Here is a 24,176-nt window from a genome sequence, read left to right on the forward strand (position 1 = left end):
GATGGGTCATGGGTTTAAGTTGCAGTATCTACTTAATCAAATAAATACATTAATCTTCAAATTTTGAGTAAATAGAAAGATTGATATAGTTAGTTATGTATATTTCAGTAGTACCGGACTACTTGATATACATGTTATGTTCAACATGCATATTCAACCCATACCTAATAATAATCAGCTTATAGCTATTAGATTAATCAACCGACTAACAAAAAATCATTGAAAATACGATTTGAATGATTATGTTCCCGTTATGACAAATTCACGTACCCAACAAAATATGTTATTAAAGCATTAAAAATATGAAGACGCCAAAAAAAAAAAAAAAAACTCTATGTGGCAAACTTATAACTACTACTATTTTGTGTAATGTTTGATAGCTATTTAAATAACACAATAATCATAAGCGTGGGGATTTAGCACCTACGACATATCGACTTAAACCAAAGATAAACCGAGTAATTTTGCACATCAACTAAACTGGGGAATTCCCATTTGGGCCAGCTAAACGGGCCTATAAGTAAAAGCCCGACGAAGTCACTCGATCGACCTTCGAGACCGCCCCCTAAACCCAATCTGATTATAATAAGAGAAAATTTACCATATTTTCAATCCGAGATTTAAAAAAAAAATAACTTTATCTTGTAATCAATGCATTCATATAAATAAAGGAACACCCTCTCTTTATAAAGGATCCAGCAATTAATACAAAAAATCCTAATTGTTCATTGTTCATGAGAGCAACCCTAACTTCTCTTAAAAAAATTATAATTTCTTTTTATTTTCTAGCTTTAATCCACTTTTTTTTTAGAGATCTTGAATTTGTTTCTAACTCAAACAAATTCATCCTGTGAATCCTTGATTCAAGAGTCACCAAACTGATATATCCGAAATATTGTTATATTATAATTTATATACACAAGCGCCAAACTTGCGTATGTAAGTTTATTACACAATTATTAGTAGACTCACCTAACGAATTGACTTAGACGCCAACGTGCCTCCATGCATCTCAAGATCCTTCTTCGTCTGCTCCCAATCATACACCTACGAATTCGCACATATACGTGCATGTATCTTATCTACGAGATTATGAATTCCACAGACACGTTAATTACATGTAAATAGATTCAGATATCGCTAAGAGCATAGAAGAGAGAGAGAGACAGAGTTGGGGGAAAAAGATGGGGGCGAAAAACCAAAGTTCGAGCAGGAGATTTTTTATTTTTTATCTAATAGTAATATCATTGTCGTTTTCGGGTTTGCTCTTAAACTTCAAACCTCTGTTTATGCTCAATCCCATGATCAGTTCTCCTTCGTTAGTTGAGATTCGCTATTCTTTGCCGGAGCCGGTTAACCAGAATGTACGTAACCCGAGATGGCTCCGACTCATCAGAAACTATCTTCCGGATCAGAAAAAGATCCGAGTGGGTCTTCTCAACATCGCCGAGAACGAGCGTGAGAGCTTCGAGGCAAGGGGGACGTCGATCTTGGAGAATATCCACGTGTCGCTCGATCCTCTTCCGAAAAATCTGACGTGGAAGAGCTTGTTCCCGGTTTGGATCGACGAGGATCACACGTGGCACACGCCTATATGTCCGAAAGTCCCTCTCCCGAAGACGGAAAGTCCTGAAGCTGACGTGGACGTCGTCGTTGTCAAAGTGCCGTGCGACGGTTTCTCGGAGAAGAGAGGGTTGAGAGACGTTTTCAGGCTACAGGTGAATCTGGCGGCAGCGAATCTTGCGGTGGAGAGTGGTTCGAGGGATGTTGATCGGACGGTGTACGTTGTCTTCGTCGGGTCATGTGGACCTATGCATGAGATCTTCAGGTGTGATGAGCGCGTGAGGCGCGTGGGTGAATATTGGGTGTATAGGCCTGATCTGAAGAGGTTGAAGCAAAAGCTTCTCATGCCTCTTGGTTCTTGTCAGATTTCCCCCCCGCTTCCACAACCAGGTTTGGTTCGTTCATTCATACTTGTTTGTACTTTCAAATTTCGATACGTCTTCTTTTTCTTTTTCTTTTTTTTTTTTAAAAAATTTAGTTAAAAGAAATCCAACAAATCAGATGATGCTTTAACAGATTAAAAGCAGTAAAATTATTAAAGAAACTCGAACATATAACCAATAACATTCTTTTCTTTTTTTTTTTTGGTATCAACCAATAACATTCTTTGTCCAACATTCCCAAAATAGTTAAAATTAAACTTTATCTTAATACGGATAGAGACTACAAAAATCATAGACTTCCAAATCCATATGAATTATAGCTATATTAATACATCTTTAATTTGATGGGTAAGTGCTATAGGAAGCAATCTTCAATAACTAATATTTATTACCTTTAGGTCTCATCTAAAATTCAGATCGGTGATCCTTATACCAAATCTTCCTCTTTTCTTTTTACTGTCTTTGCTTTCCAACTAACTAATTTACTCATTCGTTGTTATAGGTCAAGAAGCATGGATACAAGAGAAGAACAAAAGTCTCACATCCAAAACTACATTATCATCATTTCCTCCCCAACGTGTTGCTTACGTGACGTTACTACACTCATCGGAGGTCTACGTATGCGGGGCAATAGCATTAGCACAAAGCATAAGGCAATCAGGATCAACCAAGGATATGATACTCCTCCACGACGACTCTATAACCAAGAGTTCTCTCATTGGCCTAAGGCTCGCCGGCTGGAAACTACGGCGCGTAGAGAGAATTCGTAGTCCTTTTTCCAAGAAGCGTTCTTACAATGAGTGGAACTACAGTAAGCTACGTGTCTGGCAAGTAACAGATTACGATAAGCTAGTGTTCATAGATGCAGACTTCATCATCGTCAAGAACATTGATTACCTTTTCTTCTATCCTCAACTCTCGGCTGCTGGCAATAACAAATTCTTGTTCAACTCAGGAGTCATGGTAATGCATCTAATAAGAATTTCATATATACCACTAAGTAAGCTCTGTTTAGATTTAGGTCAATCCATCGCTTACTAATTAGGCTCCATTAATGTTTTCAAATACAAATTGATATTTTTGTAGAACTAAACCATGGTTTTGTTCAGGTTCTGGAGCCATCAGCTTGTCTGTTCGAGGATTTGATGCTCAAAGCATTCAAGATAGAGTCATACAACGGGGGAGACCAAGGATTCCTGAACGAATATTTCGTGTGGTGGCATCGGTTATCAAAACGTTTGAACACGATGAAGTACTTCGGTGATGAGAGCAGGAATAATGATAAAGCACGCCACCTCCCAGAGAATCTAGAGGGGATACACTACTTGGGACTAAAACCGTGGCTATGTTACAGAGACTACGATTGCAACTGGGACTTGAAAACAAGGCGTGTGTTTGCAAGCGAGTCGGTGCATGAGAGATGGTGGAAAGTGTACGACAAGATGCCCAAGAAGTTGAAAGGTTATTGCGGTTTGAATGTTCAGATGGAGAAGAACATTGAGAGGTGGAGAAAAATGGCTAAACTCAATGGCTTCCCTGAAAGACATTGGAAAATTAGAGTAAGAGATCCTAGGAAGAAGAACCTTCTAATCCAATGAGAAGAAGCAGAGTAAAAACACAAGAAACAAACTCGTTTAATTTATTCAACCACACACACTTTTTTTTTTTTTTTTTTTTGTTGACGTAGAGTTTTCAGATTATGACGTAATATATTAAAAGATTTGGAAATAATGACGTAAATTTTATTAAAAGCCATATTTTCGGAATTCAAAAAAATATAATATCGAAAAGCCTTTTTCCCTCTCACTCACTCTCGTTCATCGTCTTCCCCAAATTTAAGATTTCTTCGGCTCCGTTCGTCGATCTATTGTTAACCGCCGACGAAGTTAAACCAGGAGAGTCAGCCTCCGTTTCCCGGTCCTTTCGCCGATAAGATCACTTCCTGCATCCGCAAATCGAAGCTTCTTACCAAACCCTTCTCTTCGTCGCCTCCTCCTACTACTACTACCACCGTAGATATGGCGCCTCCGATTTTATGGAGGAAAGGTCAATTAATTGGCCGCGGCGCCTTCGGTACGGTCTACATGGGTATGAATCTTGATTCCGGAGAGCTTCTCGCCGTTAAACAGGTGATTTAGGGTTTATTAATCGATTTTAAGCTAATTTGGGACTTATAGGTTCAATCTCAGATCCGCGATTAAACTATTCTCATCTGCTCGCTTCTTATTACTTTGAAATCTGATGAAATCTTCGAACTAATTTGCATCTGCTTTAAATTGGTACTGAAAGTCTCAAACTTCAATCTTTTGGTTCAAATCAGGTTCTGATTGCAACCAATTGTGCTTCCAAGGAAAAAACTCAGGTTCGTAAACAATCCAATCGAATCCAAATCTATTTAAAATTTCTATAACCCATTAATGGTTTTATTCATGAATTTTGTTTTCTGTGTTTGGTGTTAAGTAGGCTCATATTCAGGAGCTTGAAGAAGAAGTTAAGCTTCTCAAAAATCTCTCCCATCCTAATATAGTTGTAAGTATATTTGTGGCTATTGTCTTCTTCTCCAGTGCATATGGATCCATCCACCACTTCCTTATTGTGTTATCTAACTTTAGGAATTTTATGTTTGCTTTGGGCATTAGAGATATTTGGGTACAGTGAGGGAAGATGACACCTTAAATATCCTTCTCGAGTTTGTTCCTGGTGGATCTATATCATCGCTCTTGGAGAAATTTGGACCTTTTCCTGAATCAGTAAGTCATGTTTGGATTCTTTTTTTCTTTTTTTCTTTTCGATCTCTTAGTATGTTTGCCGTTCTTAAATGTTGAGAATGATTGAATTAGGTTGTTCGGACATACACGAGGCAGCTGCTTTTAGGGTTGGAGTACCTGCACAATCATGCAATTATGCATAGAGACATTAAGGTAGCAATTTTTTTTTCCTCATACTTTGAAAGTGCTTACCATCTTGAGTCCTTGACCATGACATTCTATATTTCATTTGTTCTCAGGGGGCGAATATCCTTGTGGATAATAAAGGATGCATTAAACTTGCTGATTTTGGTGCGTCCAAACAAGTTGCTGAGTTGGTAAGTCAAGTAATTTGTATTCTACAACTTCTATTGCAGGAAGCGTTCTGTTTTTTTTCTTCTGTGTATACTCTTATTTCTCAGTTGGTATAGTATAACATAATTGTCATAGTGATTCAGTGTGATATAATTTCATCTATAGGCTACGATTACTGGTGCAAAATCTATGAAAGGGACACCATATTGGATGGCTCCGGAAGTTATTCTTCAAACTGGACATAGCTTGTAAGCACCCAAGCCTGCTCGTAAATACCAAAATTGATGTTTTGTAACTGATATCTCAAACACCTGTGGGTTGTGGCTAGTATTGATAGTTCTGGTGTCCCATAATTTTAGTTTCTTACAAACCCGTTGCTACTATTTTCAGCTCTGCTGATATATGGAGCGTAGGCTGTACAGTTATTGAAATGGTGACTGGGAAGGCTCCTTGGAGTCAGCAGTACAAAGAGGTCATTTATTTTGTCTTCCAGGTGATATTTTTTGTGGAGAATTTATCTTCTTAATTACTGATGGACATACTTTTTTATTTTATTTCAGGTTGCTGCTATATTCTTCATTGGAACAACAAAATCACATCCTCCAATACCTGATACCCTCTCCTCGGATGCAAAAGATTTTCTGCTCAAGTGTCTGCAGGAGTAAGCTGCTTTTCTTCAGAAACATTAGTTTGGAACTTTTAGTAGTAACTTCCTTCACTACTATTGTGTCTTTTCTTTCGAATTGCTGAATCATTGACCCGTCTTAACAGGGTACCAAATCTGCGGCCAACCGCATCTGAGCTACTTAAGGTGAACTATAAACAGTTTTAATGATTCCTACATATCAAATTGGGAAGTTATGATAAAAGTTCCTGATTTTGTTCTATTTGCAGCATCCTTTTGTTACGGGGAAGCACAAGGAATCTGCTTCTACTGATCTTGGTTCTGTCATGGTGGGTGCATGTTGACCATTTATGAATTTCATATAACTTTTTCTTGAAGCCATCTTCAATGATTATTTTTGTTATTTTCCAGAACAATGCTAGTACTTCACTACCGCCGTTACAGATAAATAACACTCAGTGCACGTAAGTTCTGAAAATCTGGTTGAAACCAAAAGTACTAAGATGAATTTGTGGGTAATATGAAATAATTTGACGGTTTATTATCTGCTTTCTTTGTTTCAGTCCAGGTTCTACATGCGACGACGTAGGTGACATGTGTAACTTTGGCAGTTTGAATTATTCACTTGTATGTCCTGTGAAATCAATCCAAAACAAAAATTTATGGCAACAAAATGAGAATGGAGGTGACGAAGACGATATGTGTTTGATTGATGATGATAATTTCTTGACATTTGATGGAGAAACGAGGCCTACCCTTGAAAACAATAGTGATCTGAAGAAGGTAAGCATATATACGATTTCTCATTTAGATATCTAATGACCTATTCGAGTCTCAATTCTTGTTTGGATCATGTTTGTAAGCATCACTATTTCATTCTATGTGGACAGAGCTGTGATGCCATAAGTGATATGTCCATTTCTTTGAAGTCCAAATTTGATGAAAGTCCTGGTAATGGAGAGAAAAAGACTACAATGAGCATGGAATGTGACCAACCTTCATACTCAGGGGATGATGATGATCTAGCAGAGTCAAAAATTAAAGCTTTCCTAGATGAGAAGGTGCTTCATGCACATTATACTACATTTTTCATTTGTCCTCGATTCATTTGTACATAAAACACTAACATGGCAGTGAAAATATATATCCCTTAGGCTGCAGATCTAAAGAAGTTACAGACGCCTCTTTATGAAGAATACTACAATAGTTTGATCGCATGTACTCCCAGCTGTATGGAGAGTAATTTAAGTAACAGTAAAAGAGAGGATGCTGCTCGTGGTTTCCTGAAACTGCCTCCAAAAAGCAGGTCTCCGAGTCGGGGTCCTCGTGGTGGTTCACCTTCGAGGGCAACAGACGCAACTAGTTGTTCCAAGAGCCCAGGAAGTGGTGGTAGTCGTGAATTAAATATTAATAATGGAGATGATGAAGCTTCACAGGACGGTGTATCAGCTCGGTTCACTAATTGGAGCGGTCTTGTTGTTGATACTGAACAGGAATCAAGCCAGAGGTTAGTCGCTCAAGAGTTAATTCGGTTTGGGATTTAGATATTTCCTTTGATTCCGCTTAGGCACTCGGTAGGAATCAAGAAGCCAGAACAAATTCCCATTCATGCTTGTCTGAAGCTATGATCACCCTCCATGTCGCAAAATTGTTGCATTTTGGGTTTATACGAAAGCTAACTTTATTTTTGAGAAAAGTAATCACTAATGCGTCCAACCATGTAGAGTTGGATTCCAAAGCTACCATCCTGCTCTTTAAAATTCAGCCTAGCCATTGGCCAGCAATAGTTTCAAATTTTCACCTAGTCTAGGACCTTAGTCTAGGCTTCTTGTTTTATTCATTTATCTCTTATATTTGCTGGATTTGGCTTTGCAGTGTTGCTCTTTCAGAGATAGAGATGAAGTGGAAGGAAGAGCTTGATCAAGAACTGGAAAGAAAGCGACAAGGTAAGTCATTTTTATGACATTCATGATTGTACACTGCACGTTTCCTGTGGTCTTGACGATTCTAGATCAATAAATAAAACTATTTGATGATAATCATGGTAGCTTGCTTTGTTGTTGCTGCCATTCACTCTTATTAATCTTTTATGTTAACCTGCTTTTTTTATTTATTAATCTTTTATGTTAAGGCACCAGTGAAACCTTACTTTTTTAGAATGTGTTTGCATTAACCACTGTTAACATGCCGTGATGTATTGCTGAGAAACAGAACATATCAGTATTAACTTTGTGTATGCTTGATAAATCAAAATCGTTGACTTGTAGTATCTGTTGTTGCAGAGATCATGCGCCAAGCGGGGTTGGGATCATCCCCAAGAGACAGAGGCTTGAGCCGACAGAGAGAGAAGTCGAGGTTTGCATCTCCAGGAAAATGACATGTACAATAATCTCCTTCTATCTCATGCAAGACTTGCCAGAAACGGGTAGAGATGTCGTTATCTCCGGCTTTTGATTTTTGATTGCTCAACTAGTATATATATATATATATATATATATATATATGTAACTCTTATTTTGCTGTGATGATGAAAAGTAGACACTAGGTTTGGTCTGAACATATGGTTCTGAGCTGGTTGTTAAAGGTATAAAGATGTGTGTAATGCGAGTGTAGGGTGCATATTTAAGTTCGCTACAAATGGTAAAAGCCTCTGCGTATCATTCATTTATTCAAAGGTTCGAGATTACAGGTAGTTACATTACAAACACGAAACATAACTTGTCTCAACCAAAAACACTAAACCCATCAGGGTAGTTCCAGCCCTGAAGCATAACACGAGGAGACTTCGTCGTGCCTGTAGGAGCTGCAAATGCGATCTTCAAAGACATTGATTCACCTGGAACTAGTGAGAAATAGTTGTCTGAGTAATGTACTGGCAGAATTCTCGTGTCTTGTTTCTCTGTCTCCATATTGTGGACAGAGAAACGAAGGAAGAAAGCAACCCCTGAATCAGATCCCTCCATTTCCACCACTTTCAAAGCACGGTTGCTATCTGCAGAAACAACACATCTACTAAAGAGCTTCTGGAGCAACCCCAGATTCGGCTTTCCGTCTTCTTGAGCAGCGTTTTTGGCTAAGCCAGCTCTAGATGTGTTATGGACATTGATCTCCAGCTCATATTTTGGACCAACCAGAACTGCATTGCAAGTGATCTTGAGAGGTATTTGCTTCTTTCTGTACGGCTCCAAGAGTGTGTAATCTTGCCCAGGCAGATTAAGCCAGTAGAAGTTCCGGGATATAACCGTTTTGTCTGAGACATTGTACAGTTTGAGAAGAAGAAAATACACCGGCTTTGGGTTTTGTGATTTTGGGTACTTGAATTCCGAAATTTGCATAACTTTCTTTGGCGGTGCGGAGACTATCTTAAACACTTCCGAGTATGGGCAGTTCCCGTTTAGGTCCCATACTGATGCCTCTATCGCGACATCCGAAAGCTCTTCAGAAGTCGTGTTTACAACCTGTGAGGGTCAAAGTACATCATTTCATGCATTATTCACTTCTTTAATCAAGACTCTTAAACTATTGAGAACTTCATTCACAGCAATTGACAGAGAAAGATTTATAGGGAATCATACTGACCTCAACAAAGTAACTTGCCAGGTTTAATTGGACATGGACTGGCTCTGCAGCGGAACGGCAGCCATAGAAACTGGCTGTTTGGTCGAGAAGATGATCATAGAACTGACCTCTGAGACCAGTCCATGGATTTTGGTTCTTCCAGATCAAGACACCCGTGTATTTTGTCCACATTCGTGAACTCCAGCCCTCGAATAGAGCTCTGTACTGAATGTAGTTTACCAGTTGAGCCTGTTACAGAGGAAATAACAAGTCAGAATATGTCACTAATGATCTCAAGTTTCTTTCACCAACCACTAAGTTAAGGGGAAAAACATCAGGGTAAGCCAACACCAGCAAAGGCTAAAATGGTTAAGATCCCAAATATACCTTCAAGCAGAAGTCATCGAGATTCTCCGGAGTACCGTACATCAGAATCTGGTCATGAACTTTTCCAGGCTTAGAATATGGAATGTACTTGTGGTAATCCCACATTCGGTTTGGTACTTCTTCAACAAACCCGTCCAAACCCTTTTTAAACAGAGGAATCTCCCAACCTTCCGGAGGCATTGTCGCTCTTATCGTAGCTGCAACTGGCATTCCAACCGAACCAATCTCCGGATTGAACCCATACTTGTAATATGTATCTTTAAAAAAATCTTCAGGGTATTGAATCTCGTAAGGGCCGTCAGTGAAGTTTCCCTTACCATCTGCAAATCCGTCCCACATAGATCCTTGAATATAAACTCTAGTACCGTCAAGATAAACACTAGGATCCGAATCCTCGTCTGATAACATATGGGTTTTTAAATAAGGGTGAAGCCTAAGGTCTTGCTTTAGAGCCTCATTTATGTCTTTTGGTGGAACTTGTTCGTTTCCACCCACCCAGAGAGTTAGGCTTGGATGGTTTCTCAAAAGTTTGACAGTATCACGAGCACAGAAGAGGAATAAGTCATGGTCTAGTGGTCCGTTCGGATTTGATACTGGATCACCTCTTCCATCAACATCTCCCGTGATCCAAAACTCTTGCCAGACCTGAGAATTGGATAAACTTTAGAAATGGTGAATGGTGATTAATTTTGAAGCCGAATGATAGCGAACAACACTTCTTGACTCATACCAGCAAACCGTAGATATCACAAAAGTGATAAAAATCTGGCCTTTCAGCCAACCCACCGCCCCAGCAACGGATCATGTTCATGTTCATATCTGCATGGAACTTTATATCGGTTCTATAACGTTCTTTAGAGAGCCGTAACAACCCATCAGATAGTATCCAATTGCCACCACGAATGAAGATCGGCTCTCCGTTAATCTTGAACAGCCTGGAAAATTTTGAAAGTAAGATACAGGGCCTCTACAAAATTATTCTTCGAGTAAAATCTATAGAGCTTACCTTCCACCAGTGGCACTATCGATAACACTCTCTATCTTACGGAATCCAAATGGCTGCATCCAGGAATCAGATTCCCCAAATTCTTTCACAACAACAGTGATCAAGATGTCGTAAAGGTTTTGCTTTCCCATCCCGTTGGGCCACCACAATTCAGGTTTATAGAAAAAGAGCTGTTACATCACTATCCCATTAGTTTACATGATAAATAATACTATCATCATAGATCTCTAGTGGTCAGATAAGATCCCTGAACAGAGTAAGTTATCTAAGTCATAAACAAGTCTGATACGATAACAGTACCAAACTCACCGGTTTAAAAGTGTGCTGAATATGTCCTTTAGCTGGAATCAAAACATTCTCTGTCTGAAGATGCTCTACTAAACAAACACCGTTTTCGAGTTCAGCTGTGATCTGAATATTTACAGAACAGTCGGCATTCCATGTGCTTTTGTTTTCCAGTTCAGCAGTCACATGCAAGTAAGCCCTCTTGTAATGGTCAAAGAAGGTTGAGACCAAATGGGGATCAATTATTCTTACTGGCTGCAAAACAAAACAGCCAGTTACATCCAATATGAGCATGATTATTATAAACGATCCAAAGTTTGCTCCATGGAGAAATTCAATAGATATCATCTCTGGAAAACAAAGTTTGCTCCATACGATAAACTAACCCCGGTTACAGATATTGACACTTCATCCCATATGCCAGTATTCCGGTCCCTAGAAGACATTATCAAGTCATCAGTGAGAATGCCTTGAACCATCCGATATCTTCTAACGAAAACCAAGTGAAAACATTACCTTATTGGACAAATCCAGTCCCAACCTTCCACATACTGTGCAGCTACATCTTTTCCAATCTGTCATGCACATTGGTTATAGCGTTTGCAATTAGCTAGAATTGAACAAAGCAAAGAAAGAACAATGACAGGACCATTTTCACAGAGAGAGAGAAAGAGAGAGGTGTACCTCGTGATCACCACCTTGCCCTCCCTTGGGAGGGATAGTCCCAGGATGATCTGGGGGATGAACAATAACAGCAAGTGAATTGTTTTCAGAATGCAGGATATCAGTAACGTCAAGTGTATGTCTGCGAAACATCCCTTTGGGAAGCACTGTCTTGTGGCCGTTTACATACACTTCCGCAGAGTAGTTGATGGCACGAAAATTCAGATGCACGTATTGATTCCGCAACTGCAAAAAAAAAAAAAACCCATCAAAACAAGATTATTAGACCCCAAAAAGCAGGAAAAATAAATAAAATGATAACAGAATGAAGAATATAAAGAGAAATCATACTTTTACGCTGAAATAGATAAGAAAAGTGAAAAAGCAATTTGTCAAAGGAGGTTGAGGCGGCTCACCCTTTTGCATTGGAAGTTAGTGAAGAACCAGAAGGTGTAATAGTCCCTCCCGGAATCAGCAATATCCGTGATAGCTTCATTCTCGAGCCCATAGAATGGGTCTGGAACAGCTTTGTTCTTCACCAGTGTCCCCAAAACACTGTCACAGAGGAACACATTATTATATATATCAGCAAAATCATCGTTCATGCATGAAACAAGAAGATGCGATTCCGTTTGAAGACAAAATCCTAAACTTATTTCGGAGTTTACTTAAAACTAATTAGCTTTTAAAAATAAAATAAAAATAAATAAATAAAAAGAGGAAAGGGAAAGATTAATTTACGTTCCGGGTACGACGGCTTCCATCCAGCGAGAATCGGGACCGAGAGCAGGAGGATTGGTGGTAGTGAGCTGGTCGCCGTCGACATCGACCTCCGTGGATCTCGCCGCTAGCCAGCCGGAATCTAACACCGTCTTCCCGATCTCCGCCATTATACGTTTTCTAAAGTTGCTATGTTTGTTTTAAGGACAATTTCTTTAGAATCAAAAAAGACAGACACTTGGGTTGACGACTGTCTCTTCCAAGTCACGTTTTTGGGAAAACGTAAATTATGGATAAGCCAAACTAGTCATGGGCAATCGTCGGGTACCCAATCGGGTTTCGGGTAAATCGGTATAAGACCTAGATCCCATTCGGTAATTTACAAAAAAATCGGTTCAGTACGGTTAGTAACTGGCCGGGTTCGGAGTGGTTTTCTACTCCAATACAAAATCCGAAATAACCCGAAATTTTTCCGTGTTATAATCTATTTGGTTATTTTTAGTAACCAAAGTACTCAAATAACCGAATAAAACCCGAGATAACCGATTAAAATCATAAATACTCATGTAAATAACCAAAATAACCGATTATACCATAAATTAAAACCATAACATTAAGTTTCACCATAACACAACCAAATACCATAACATTAAGTTCAATAAACTCACAACCAACTTAAAACAAAAGATAGAACAAATTCAAATAGCCGATGAAAATTGGGAACAATGAAGAAGCATCCACACTAACAAAAAGGTCCTTGCTGGAGTTCTGCTACATGTCCCTGTGAAACAAATAAAAATTTAATGAGTCTCTATCTTTTGATAACAAACCATTGGACATCAATTGTTTGACTTGAATGATTCAGCAAAGTTTCAATATACCTTTACTATTGCCGTAATCCATGCCTTAAAAAAACCACATAAGAAGACCATATAAGCTAAGTAGTGAAGGAGGAGATGATGGAGGGTTGAAACTTATGGTTCTTTCCATGGGGGATTAGGGGTTTATATAACGGTTCTATTCTCGGAATGGAGGAAAGGTACAATGAGAAAACAAATCGAAAAGTTTACTTGAATGATTGCAGATAGACAAAGCATGCTTCATCTCGTGTAGAAGACGAAACGAAAAGCAAGCTTCGATGAATGGTTCTGTATTGAGAACATAAGAGATAGTTGCACGGTGCTGCCTGCACAATAGGGTAAGGTGGTGACTTAGGCTTTAGGGTTAGCTGTCGTATGATGCTTAGTGGGTCAAGGTCTTATTAGTAGGCTTTTACGTTAAACGGATCTAAAACGGTGGCCCAATATACTTAAGTTATAAACCGAACCCGGACCGAAGTCCATTTTACCAAAGCCTCTTAGCCCATTCGGTAATTCTGCTTAACCCGAACCCTACCCGATACCGCTTTTATCGGTTCGGTTCTGGTACGTTTCTTCCGTACCATCTAAATATCAATAGTTTAGTATAGGATTAAAAAACTGCGATTGAACAAAGTCGCTCCGGTCGAAATGGTTTGGAGTAAATTATCAAGAACCTTTTGAAGCAAGCAGATATTATGCCCAGGACTAAGCCAAACATTATACTAGTAATAACATTTTTTTTCATGTCATTTATTACGTCATCGATTATTCGGAGCCTTTAGTGGGTTATTTCACAGGTATCACTTTCGCTCAACAGTTAACATGACGTTTCCACTCGACAACCATTCTAATCATTATTTGTAAACAGCTATCTGGTAAGCTTCTTATTCTCATGCTGTTGTTGCTTTTAGAATAGGTAATGAAGCGAAATATTCAACATAAAGGGGGGTAAAAAAAAAGTGGGAAGAAAAAGCTGAGAGAAGCTACTAGTAAAAGATTCCCGTAGTAGCCAATATCTTCACAAGAATGGGAAACCCGTTCAACTAAAACAACAAAAATAATAATAAGAAAAAGAAAACAATGATGAAGAGGTTCGTAGCAAATTTACAAATTCCTTGCAAGATGAAAAATAAAAATAAAAATAAAAATAAGATGATGCAAATTGTTTGGGGTAGTTTGATTTGAGGAAATGAGGGTAAAAACAAAAAAAACAAAAAAGAAGAAAAAAAAAGTTTTGAGGAGGTTGTTTTGCTGTGGTGGGAGTCAAAGACCGAGCAGGAATTGGAAAACATCGCTCAATGATATGATACCTTCAACACGTTTGCTCCCTGCTTCCACTATCACCAGCCTCCTTACACCTGTTTTGTTTGTTATGCACACACATTCCTCTCATCTGATGTTCGTTTTTCAAATATAGGAGAAACAAAGCTGACAGACTCTATGGGAGAGAGCGAGAGAGAGACTGTACCTGGATTTGCCAACCGCTCCATCACTTTCACAAGAGAATCCGAGCGCAAGCACATGTGACATCTCTGCCCGTTGAAGATTCCATATGGCGGACTCGCATCTTGCCCCAACTGCAACGCCTGAAACCACAAACACATTCTCCATTTTATTATAACTTTTTATCTATTTCCCATTCTTCTAATTATGTATAAATAAATTACAAAGGAGGAGACATTTCCAATGATAGATAGGCAGGTTAGACACGACTTCTTAAGTAAACTCGTAAAAAGAAAAGCTTGATGAGATACAGGACGGGCTTTGGTTTATGATGAGAGGCTTACCTGGTGAACCGTCATGTCGTCAAGATGAATCTGTGCGTATGCCTTATCTTTAGCCAGAGCAGTTATATCACTACACCATTACAAATATCATCAGATCAGAGGACACAAAAAATGGAATGCAGAAGACCTATCATGTCTATTAGAGATTTACCTTCGAGAGTATATGTCAATAAGCGAGTCATTGTCATCCACTACCGGAATTGAACTAACTTCAGCTGTAATAACCAGAAAACTCGAGAGATATATAAAGCACGACATTTCATTCATTTCCATACGTAAGGAAACAGAGAAAGGTTATCGAATGCAATGCACCACGAGAAATATATTTGCTTTATTTTTCACAAAAAATTTTCCATGTTCTAAAACCTGGTTAGTTTACTCACGTTGTAACAATTATAATAGTGGTCGTAACATCTAAAGCAGGTTATTTGATCAATATGATGCTCTGTTAAACAACTTTGACTAGACAGGTCGAAGAAACTCATGTGTTCAGCTACTTGGTGATATTACCATCTATGATGAAAATTTTCACTGAGATGTAGAGGTTAGTCTCAAGTTGCAGATGAGATAGATGAGCTTTGAATAATACATTAGTGAAAAGGAGCAGAAAGTATTACCTTGAACTAATAAGGAGAGCGCAGAACCCAACGAGGCGTGTGGTCTCAATGTAGCGAGAGGTTTGCTACTTGATTCTCCGATTCTAGGGACCCAAGTACCCAGGGGAATTGAACAAATGGGTTGCTGAAGAATTGGTAAAGAGCTAGACGAATGTCTAAAGTATCTGCATATACCTGGAAGATTATGCTTAATTTAGAGTCAACAGGAAAACTGAAGTTTGGACAGTCAATTGCAACTATAGTCTCTAATTCCCATCCCTTCACAGAATTTGGAGAAATGAAGAAGTGGGAAAATTTTGGAAATGGAAGAATCATATGCACGTCATATACTAAAAAGGTTGTATGGCAAATTCGGCGCGCTTATCAGTGTTTTATTCACAAACGAAGGCACCTTACATTTTAATATGCCTGATAGCGAAGCAAGATGCAGTAACTGCGGATATGAACCATCCTGCAAGGACGAATATATAACCGGAACGGCTGCAACCTTGTTTTGCAAAATTTTCAGGGCAACGTCTTTCAGATTATCATAGGGTCCAACCTGATAGCCATTTATGAAACATTAATAATAGCAAGAAAGAAAAACATACTAGATTTTTTACTGTAACATGCAAAAGAAATTTATAGGACAAGGCTATGTTCAGAGAATAGGCAAACAGAAGCGAAGCTACAAGAAAGTCAATAATGCAACTGTGAAAATCACACCTGAACAAGTGGCCTAGGATATGGTCTCCCACTTCCATCATATTGTCGGCTAATATGAGCCTTCCCCTCTTTCCAGGCTGCTATTGTATGCGTCTCAAGCTCTTCCTCTGTCAGGTTTGATCCATGAGTTCCCAGCTGCAATTTCACAAGTTTGTAATTACCATGCAAGAGTGAAATTTCATGTTGAGAAAGTTAGTAGAAAATCTGCAGATATATCACACCAGGTAATATACTTAGAAACTAGGTAACTCTATTATAATTCTGCAAATTAAATCACAAGTTTAGACAAGGAACACAAATATTTGTGAGCCCCACACTAGTATATTTATCCCCACAGGTCCTACTCAGCATGAATTTTTCTGGTTCAACACTCGGCATGACTTAAAAGGGCTCCGTAGAAAGAAAACCAATATCCTTAAGAAGATGAGTTTAAACTGCAAAAGATGTATTGATATCTCAAATGAAACACAAGCCCACCGGAAGCCAAAAAACAATATGGGATAGTAGCAGGAACTAACGGAAAGCAAGAACTCATGTAACTCAAAGAAATGCTCTAGAAAAGAACAGTTTGTAGAGAGGCCAACCTCTCTCAGTATTAGAATGAAGTCTAGTGGACCAAGAACTCCAACAAATTGGCCTTTACCAAAGTCCCAAAGAGGAGCCAAAGGGATTCCCTGAAAGCATCTGGAATTAGCATAAAACAGAAAGCCAAAAAAGCTATAGTTCGTTTAATTTCCACGTCCTTCCCTTTTCAGGTCTGGATACAACTATATTAGAATGTTTACGTGAATGTGAGAGACAGAGAGATGAACATCCCAAAGAGAACAGAAGCTGACACAAGGGTAATTGGAAAATAGAGCAGACCTGCTCATACAGTATATGGAATGCTTGCTTCACTGGTAAATTAACATCCAATGCAATAACCTGTAAAATTTCCGATCACCTTAGACAATATCCGAGTAAGAAGCCAGAAGTCTTACGATATCTATAGGACATGAAGACAGAAATCATCAATAATCAGGCAATAGGGAAAAAAAATTCATACCTTGCCCGATTCAGGTAGCAGCTCATATGCAGTACGGGTTGATAATAAAACAGATATACGGTGACGAGAGACCTCCAAATCAGCCCCTGACATCCTAGGGATAGTTTCTTGGGATGAATCAGCCTACAATATAATCACCAAATAAAAGCAGTCAGAAACTCAATTTAGTGTAGTCTCAGAGACAATTTAATGGAACTTAATGGTTCCTGCTTTATACATCATAAAAAATGGTCTCAATCAATCATACTTATACATTACTGAGGAAAAGTTAAAATGATACTCTGATGAATACCAGTCACAGGTTAAAATTACGAGACACCAAACTAGAAGCAACACAGGAAACATAAGCAAGAATAAACATTTCATATTGGAAAAGAAAGGGTCAGATTCCTTACTGTTCGCACGAAGACATCATCCACATCCATATTTGACCGGCCGAGTGTCTCTGGGCTAAAACCAGTAGGAACCATATCTGGTCCAGTTATAAATATTGTATTCACTACTCCACCATTTCCGCTTACGAACGGTTGGTGCTCATCGTGCCGCCATTCCCCATCAACAAAAAACTTATACTGCATGAGAATAAAAATAACTGAATGTAACATTAGTGGCTTCTTAAGTATCTGATGTTGTAATAATTACAGCTATGTTAACTGTAGTACATCCAAGTGCAAAAATAAATGAATTTCTACACTCTGTAGCCTTCATAAGAAGAAGTGATTTAGCTATCAATACAACATGAAGAACCCAAAATATAAGTTTTTTTAGAGTTTTTAGTAATGTTGATGGTGATGTAAAAAGCAAAAATTTAATCAGTTAGCCAGGGAAATTCGAATTTTTCTAGCCAAAATTGTCCAGCTATGACAGAGGTATATAAGATTCTCATGCATATTGCATAGGTTAAGCATCCAGAGACTGGATACAACAGTAACATGGAAAAGGTCTCCAGTACAAGATTATTAACCTGATGATATCCAGGCGTCAAGTTGCAAATGACTTGAAAAACAGTAGGACAGCCCTCAAGCGGTGACAATGGCACATGTTCTGTCCACCTGCTCACATGCCCATTTTAGAAATCAGTCCATGGAGTCCTAAACCCCCCCAATGAAATACTATTAGGGAGCACATAATCCCACTAGCAACCTTAAATTTGTTTCCTGTAATAGAAAAATCCTAGTAGTAGTAGCTCACAGTTCATCTCACCTGGTGAAAGATCCGCTAAGAAAAACCCTTCTACCTCCATAAGGCCAGACAAAGCGGGTGGGAGTAAGAAGCTGCCCTGAGGCAGCGCTGTTTCCACGGCTGCTATCCAATGTAGAACCAAACATCCCCTCCCCAGTGGTTTTTATATAGTTTGTTACAATCCACAAAACCACTAATTCCTAAAAAATACCTCTCAATCGATTCTCAGTGAGTAAAAAAAAAAAAGTATCTTGACTCCTTCAGCAGAAGACACGGTTTTGAGGAAAACTCCCAACTTCAACGCCTAACACATGCACAGAGAGAGAGAGAGAGAGAGTCCAAATTCGATAATTACCATAAATCCTAGCCACCCAGTAACCGAAACCCTAAAATCCCAAATCACGATCTACAACGAAATTACCGAACTCTCCCAAACCTAGATAGAAATTATCACCAACACGAGAAAAGATATAAAAAAAAAAACCTTGCCCTAAAACTCAAACAACGGAACGATCTGGGTATATAAGAAATCAAAAGGTCAACTGATGACAATACACGACCTGGAAACCCTAGCTGAATAAAAAATCGAAAGGGAAAGGTTGAATTCGCGGCTCTGATCTTTTGAATTGGGGAAGAGAGAGAGAGAGAGAGAGTAGAGAAGAGAAGAGAGCTGGATGATCGGGAAATTGATAGAAGCAAAGAATTAGGGATTTGAAAAGAAGGTAAGAACCCTAATTAGAGAGAGTGGGGATGGCATTGTTTGGATCTGGGGGAATGAGAGAGAGAGAGATGGTTATGGTCTCTTTCTATCGAATGTGAAGAAGAAAGAATCTGAGGGGCGAAGAAGCGCTGCGTAATGCAATTCTTGTTTTTAATCCCATCGACACAGATATGATTTTTTTTTTTCCCTTTTTCATTTTTTTTTTTTTCATTTTACTGACTATATTATATACAAAAATTTCCCGAATAACATTTTTCCTATAAATTTTACAATTTATTAACTGAATATTCTTCTCCTTTTTTCTATTCTTAAAAAGTATATTAGCAAATAGTGTTTTTTATTCTTTGGCGTAAATTAGCATCTGATATTTATTTTTAGTCAACTAACTAAATAAATCATATCCTATCACATTACATTAGACGACGATCCTTTTTTTTTTTTACAATGAAAATGGTATTAATTGTGTGTTTTTTTTTATGTGAATATACTTTGACATTTTAAAATTTTGATTTGTCTTTTATAATTTTCAAACCAAAAATTAAACAAGACAAATTTTACTATCATCAAAACGTTTGGAATTGATTGACGAGAATAACATATATGTTTCCGAGAATAAACAATGATTTTATTCATAACATAAAAATAGAAATTATATACATGACTTTTCTAATCCTCATCATTCATATTATATATTTCTAATTGTACTTTGAGCCAAAAAAAAAAATGTCATTTCAAATTCTTCAGTTTTAGTATTTGTTTTTCAACTCGTAGTGGAATATCTTAGATTAAAGAAAACAAATATTTACATCCCACACCAACCCGTTATCTTAGGGTATAAATACAATTTTGTACAGGGAAGAAAATCGTGTCTTGTATCCGGATGACATGATTTGTCATTTGAGGTTAATTATAGAAGAGACCTCATGTTTTGAGCATATCCATGAAAACTCATTATTCTCTCGTAGGTTTAGTCTCGGTAGTATTGTTAAGTGATGGCAAACCCCAAAAACTTGGCCCAAACACATCCTTGAAGAAGATAAAAAAGGTTCGAGTCTAGATTTCTCTAGCTAAGCTCAAAACATATGAAAAACACACTACATTATTAAAAACTAAAACAGTAAAATTGACTTTCTATTTTGAAGACGATGATAGATTAGCTATCATTCTTCTTATAAATACATGAATTGCAATGTTGGAATTCTTGGATACAACTTTATAGTGACCTAACGAAGTTTCCACCAAACTCCTTTGTTTCCAGAGATCCAAATAGATTACAATCGTCCTATTGATGAATGCTACCCTATAAAAATATAACAAGATGTCAAATGAAAAGGTTGAAGTGATGAAATTTTCTACGAGCTAAAAACATTAGGAAATATTCTGCTGAAATAGAAGGATAAGGTTTTATGCAGTGAACAATAATGTATATTGAGAATTAAAATATATGCTTTAAGTGAAAAAAAAAAAAGACAAATGCAAAACAAATATGAAATATGCACGAAGTGACAGAACGATATTAACAGTTCTTAAGAATTTGAGTTCAATAAAAAAAACATGTGTTTTGAATTAGGGTTTTAGGGGTTTGGTTACTTTTCGAAGAAGAACTCGGATTTAGGTGGCACAAACCAATAAAATAACAATGTGAAAAGTGCACACATATGAACACAACAGCCAAAGTTGCTAATTGATCATTCTTCATAAATTTGACATGATGAATTTTTTTTTTTTTTTTTGAACAAAACATACTTTTTTTTATGAGCTAGCGAAGAGAGCCCTTTCTTTCTCGACGTGATGAATTTTCTAGGAGTTAAAAACCAGAAGGAAATTTTTTACTGAAATAGAAGATACGGTTTATGCAGCGAAGTAATATATTGAGATTTAAAATATGCACGAAGTGAAAGAGAAAAAAAAATAGAACAATGAAAATATGAAATATGTCGACACATGAATTATGCAAAAAATAACACACAAGTGACAGCGATATCAACAGCTGTTAAGAATTAGAGTTCAATATAAGAAAAAAAAAAAAGTAAATCGATGAGCCAAACTAAAATGTACTGTTTTGAGTTAGGATTTTTTAGAGGTTTAGTTATTTTGCGAAGAAGAATTCGATTTGGAGTGGCACAAACCAATTTGAAAAGTGCACACATATGTCTACGTACAACATCTTCATATAATAGCCAAAGTTGCTAATTGGTTCTTCCTATTAATAGAATAGAGGTGGTGGATCAACGAATGCATTGGCAGTATTTGTATTAAGTTTGGTTCTATTAGATTCGTTTTTAGAAGTGATGTGCCATCCAATATATTTTAAAGGTCGAATCTTGTTAAATAATTGTATTATATAGTTTCTCCCCATTTAAACTAAAACCTAATTATCTGAAATATTTTTTTTCAAACATCGTTAAATTTTGAAGATGCTTTAAATTGAGTTGTTCCCCATAAAAGAACTCTGGAAAAAAATAAGTGGTATCAAACAGCTCTTTCCTTTTACATGAAGAATTTTTGACAAGGGTGCATCTCATGCTCATGGGATTCTTATGGGAATCAAGTACAACAACTTGAGTAAAATAAACGGTTGTAGGTAAATTCATCATAATAAGCTAATGTATATCTTTGTCCATGCTGCAACCTCAAAGCTAGTGTATTTGTGAAATCATCATAATAAGCTATTATATTTCACATGGACCTGTCCTATTCATCTTTCTCTTTGTCCTTCACAATGGGTACATCAGATGTGGTTTATACTTGTTGTTACCTTAAAATATTCGCGCTCATGGTTCCCGAGGCATCGCTGCCTGCCTGTGCAGGAGCTCAATGCCGCGATTCCATGGTTTTAGCCAATGGAAACAAACATTCATCCCTATAATAATTCAGTACATAGATGTCAGATATAACATTGTTAAGGTTGATAGTAGTACATACCAAAGCATTGGGTGTTACCACATTGGTATACTAACAGTTTAAAATGTACTATGGAATGTTACTTACTATCTTGGTATAGTTATTGACAAATAAAGATCTTGATGTTTGTGATTTCAGCTTTTGTCTCTTTGAACTAATCTCTTATATATGTTACTTGCTTAATCCTAGTTGATTCGAACAAGAACATAAGATAGTTGAGAAGTGGTCCCAAAGAAAACTCTACATAAACTATAGGTTGCATCTTTCTTTGATGAATCATTTCTTACTTTCTTTTTAATTTGATGATTTAAAATCACCCATTTGCAAATAACCATAAAGTGAACATGTCATAAGATATACAAATCTTCAAAATTCATATATAATTTTTGGGTTTAGTGTACCCATAAGGTTGTGGTCCTCAGATTCTTAGGGTTATATTTGGAATTCTGAACCTACAACGCTCTCCATTCAAACCCTAGCTAGACCCTTTTGACTCTTTAGTTTTACGATAAACAAAAAAAAAAAAACAGCTCATCTCCCCTATTGGTTGTTCTTAATTCATCGGCTGTTTCTGCGAAGAAAAAATGTATTGACTTTAACTTAATTGGAATTATCTTATCTTGTGCTTCACCTGCTTACATGTGAACAAAATTCTGGCAAGTCTCAACTTTCTAAGCTTCTTTCCATTAATGTGAACTAATTACGTTCTGACTTCTTTAGGAATCGTATTCCTTGTAATAAGAATTTCATTTTAAATGGTCTAAGTCCCAATGCTAGCTCCTTTATTTTGGTTAACGTACTAGCTCAGGCTCCATAAGGCATATGGGGATGAAAAATATCACAGATCAAACCACTGAAACAGATCCATCGATGGATCTATGCGGTAAGATACACATAAATCTCTTCTTTTTTGTAGTCTAATCATGTTTATGTATGTAGCCTTTCGAAATATTGATCTATGCACGCATAAACCTCTTCTAATCTTCCTAATTACTAATTCACATACCAAAAAAAAAAAAGAACAAAAGTTATCTTGCTATACCTTGTTTATGCTATCTTCTCCACTATCATTGAGATCTTCCACTGGTTCAAACCGACCAATACTCGAAGTCTGAATTACACCTTATTTGCTTGCAAAAAGAAATCTCATATCTTTATATGTATCTAGAAAATATCAGTTATAATTAAAGCAATTATTACAGACATATACATTGTATTAACGATTCAACATTACTGAATTCTTTTTGTTTCTCTACAGATCTTTCTTGGCTTCATAGTAAATGATTCAGAGAACATCAATATATTTCTAGTTCAACGGGCCGTGGAGCTGCTTCCCTTCTCAACAACTCTAATAAACTTTGTCGACTGACTCTGTAGATCACTTCTAGTACTGGGTCCTTTCTCGTTCCCACTATCATTGCTACCTTTGTTGTGCTCAGCTCTTTCTCGCTCGGCTTCACGGTACTTGTGAAGATGCCTACCCACGGCGTCAGCATAGTTATCAAGGCCGAGAGTGCTGAGAGCCCACCAGATGTCGTCACCATTCACCGTCTTTCGATTCTCCCTGTGGCACTTGTCCGAGGCTTCGCATGTAACAAAGCTTATGAACTCCGTTGCACACTCTTGGACTGTTTGTTTTGCTTCTTTTGAGATCTTTGCATTTGATGGTAAGATTTGCTTCATAAGTCTCCCTACATTGGCTATTGGTAATAACCTATCTTCATCTGTCATTTTTTCTCTTCTTGTTTTAATGAATCTGTTACCTCTCTCGTCTCTCTTATAACCTTTTTATACGAGTAATCCAATATGAGACTCTCCCTCTATATATAGATGTATATGTGTATGAGTAGATGTGCTATCATGTCCTTGCACTGAACCTATAACTTTTAATTTATTACATACTATATCTAAGATTCTGTCTCTGTATGGATGTGTGTATGTGAAGCCAATATGTGTAGTATGTAGTAGTATGTTGTGGATGTAGTTCATTATCATCATTAAATGTACAGTATTACTAGTTTAATTTTCCTCTAATTAATGAATAACTCATGCATGTTTCTGATTTCTTCAATTTTATTATTTTGCAACCAAGTGATTCAAAAT

The 24,176-nt window shown here is 37.4% G+C and overlaps 4 protein-coding genes, 1 long non-coding RNA gene and 1 pseudogene across 6 annotated transcripts; 2 read left to right on the forward strand and 4 right to left on the reverse strand.

The window, feature by feature from the left end:
- Positions 1-219: 219 nt before the first annotated feature.
- LOC147946547 (uncharacterized) lies at positions 220-1,939 on the reverse strand. The gene is made up of 2 exons (XR_015595102.1): positions 973-1,939; positions 220-576 (listed from the first exon to the last, which is right to left on the reverse strand). It is a non-coding gene; the product is annotated as an uncharacterized LOC147946547 (long non-coding RNA).
- Positions 1,185-3,712, forward strand: LOC104767252 (putative UDP-glucuronate:xylan alpha-glucuronosyltransferase 5). Its single transcript, XM_010491304.3, has 3 exons — positions 1,185-1,953; positions 2,449-2,909; positions 3,056-3,712. The coding sequence occupies exons 1-3, from the start codon at positions 1,185-1,187 to the stop codon at positions 3,542-3,544; spliced, it is 1,719 nt and encodes a 572-aa protein (XP_010489606.2). The 3' UTR covers positions 3,545-3,712.
- Positions 3,713-3,785: 73 nt separating this feature from the next.
- On the forward strand, positions 3,786-8,293 carry LOC104778635 (mitogen-activated protein kinase kinase kinase ANP1-like; annotated as a pseudogene). Its single transcript, XR_015595101.1, has 17 exons — positions 3,786-4,075; positions 4,267-4,308; positions 4,410-4,475; positions 4,586-4,696; positions 4,787-4,867; positions 4,954-5,031; positions 5,174-5,256; positions 5,399-5,480; positions 5,569-5,669; positions 5,780-5,819; positions 5,903-5,962; positions 6,045-6,097; positions 6,197-6,416; positions 6,524-6,694; positions 6,788-7,140; positions 7,509-7,579; positions 7,916-8,293. The product of XR_015595101.1 is annotated as a mitogen-activated protein kinase kinase kinase ANP1-like (transcript).
- Positions 8,249-13,958, reverse strand: LOC104767262 (mannosylglycoprotein endo-beta-mannosidase). Its single transcript, XM_087508211.1, has 12 exons — positions 13,829-13,958; positions 12,274-12,555; positions 11,949-12,087; positions 11,554-11,778; positions 11,386-11,444; positions 11,256-11,304; positions 10,894-11,124; positions 10,585-10,754; positions 10,309-10,513; positions 9,579-10,223; positions 9,213-9,440; positions 8,249-9,091 (listed from the first exon to the last, which is right to left on the reverse strand). Exons 2-12 carry the CDS (start codon positions 12,420-12,422, stop codon positions 8,357-8,359), a joined length of 2,835 nt encoding a protein of 944 aa, XP_087364337.1. The 5' UTR covers positions 12,423-12,555; positions 13,829-13,958; the 3' UTR covers positions 8,249-8,356.
- A 128-nt stretch (positions 13,959-14,086) lies between these two features.
- On the reverse strand, positions 14,087-19,451 carry LOC104767280 (sucrose nonfermenting 4-like protein). Its single transcript, XM_010491328.3, has 13 exons — positions 18,470-19,451; positions 18,231-18,318; positions 17,662-17,838; positions 17,267-17,389; positions 17,086-17,145; positions 16,806-16,895; positions 16,222-16,356; positions 15,913-16,057; positions 15,517-15,690; positions 15,051-15,114; positions 14,900-14,969; positions 14,581-14,698; positions 14,087-14,470 (listed from the first exon to the last, which is right to left on the reverse strand). Exons 1-13 carry the CDS (start codon positions 18,592-18,594, stop codon positions 14,376-14,378), a joined length of 1,464 nt encoding a protein of 487 aa, XP_010489630.1. The 5' UTR covers positions 18,595-19,451; the 3' UTR covers positions 14,087-14,375.
- Positions 19,452-23,199: 3,748 nt separating this feature from the next.
- LOC147946548 (nuclear transcription factor Y subunit B-4) lies at positions 23,200-23,851 on the reverse strand. The gene has a single exon (XM_087508212.1). The coding sequence runs from the start codon at positions 23,802-23,804 to the stop codon at positions 23,385-23,387; it is 420 nt and encodes a 139-aa protein (XP_087364338.1). The 5' UTR covers positions 23,805-23,851; the 3' UTR covers positions 23,200-23,384.
- Positions 23,852-24,176: the final 325 nt, after the last annotated feature.

Source organism: Camelina sativa, chromosome 3, assembly GCF_030686135.1.
Source record: "Camelina sativa cultivar CO46 ecotype springtype chromosome 3, ASM3068613v1".
Taxonomy (NCBI): domain Eukaryota; kingdom Viridiplantae; phylum Streptophyta; class Magnoliopsida; order Brassicales; family Brassicaceae; genus Camelina; species Camelina sativa.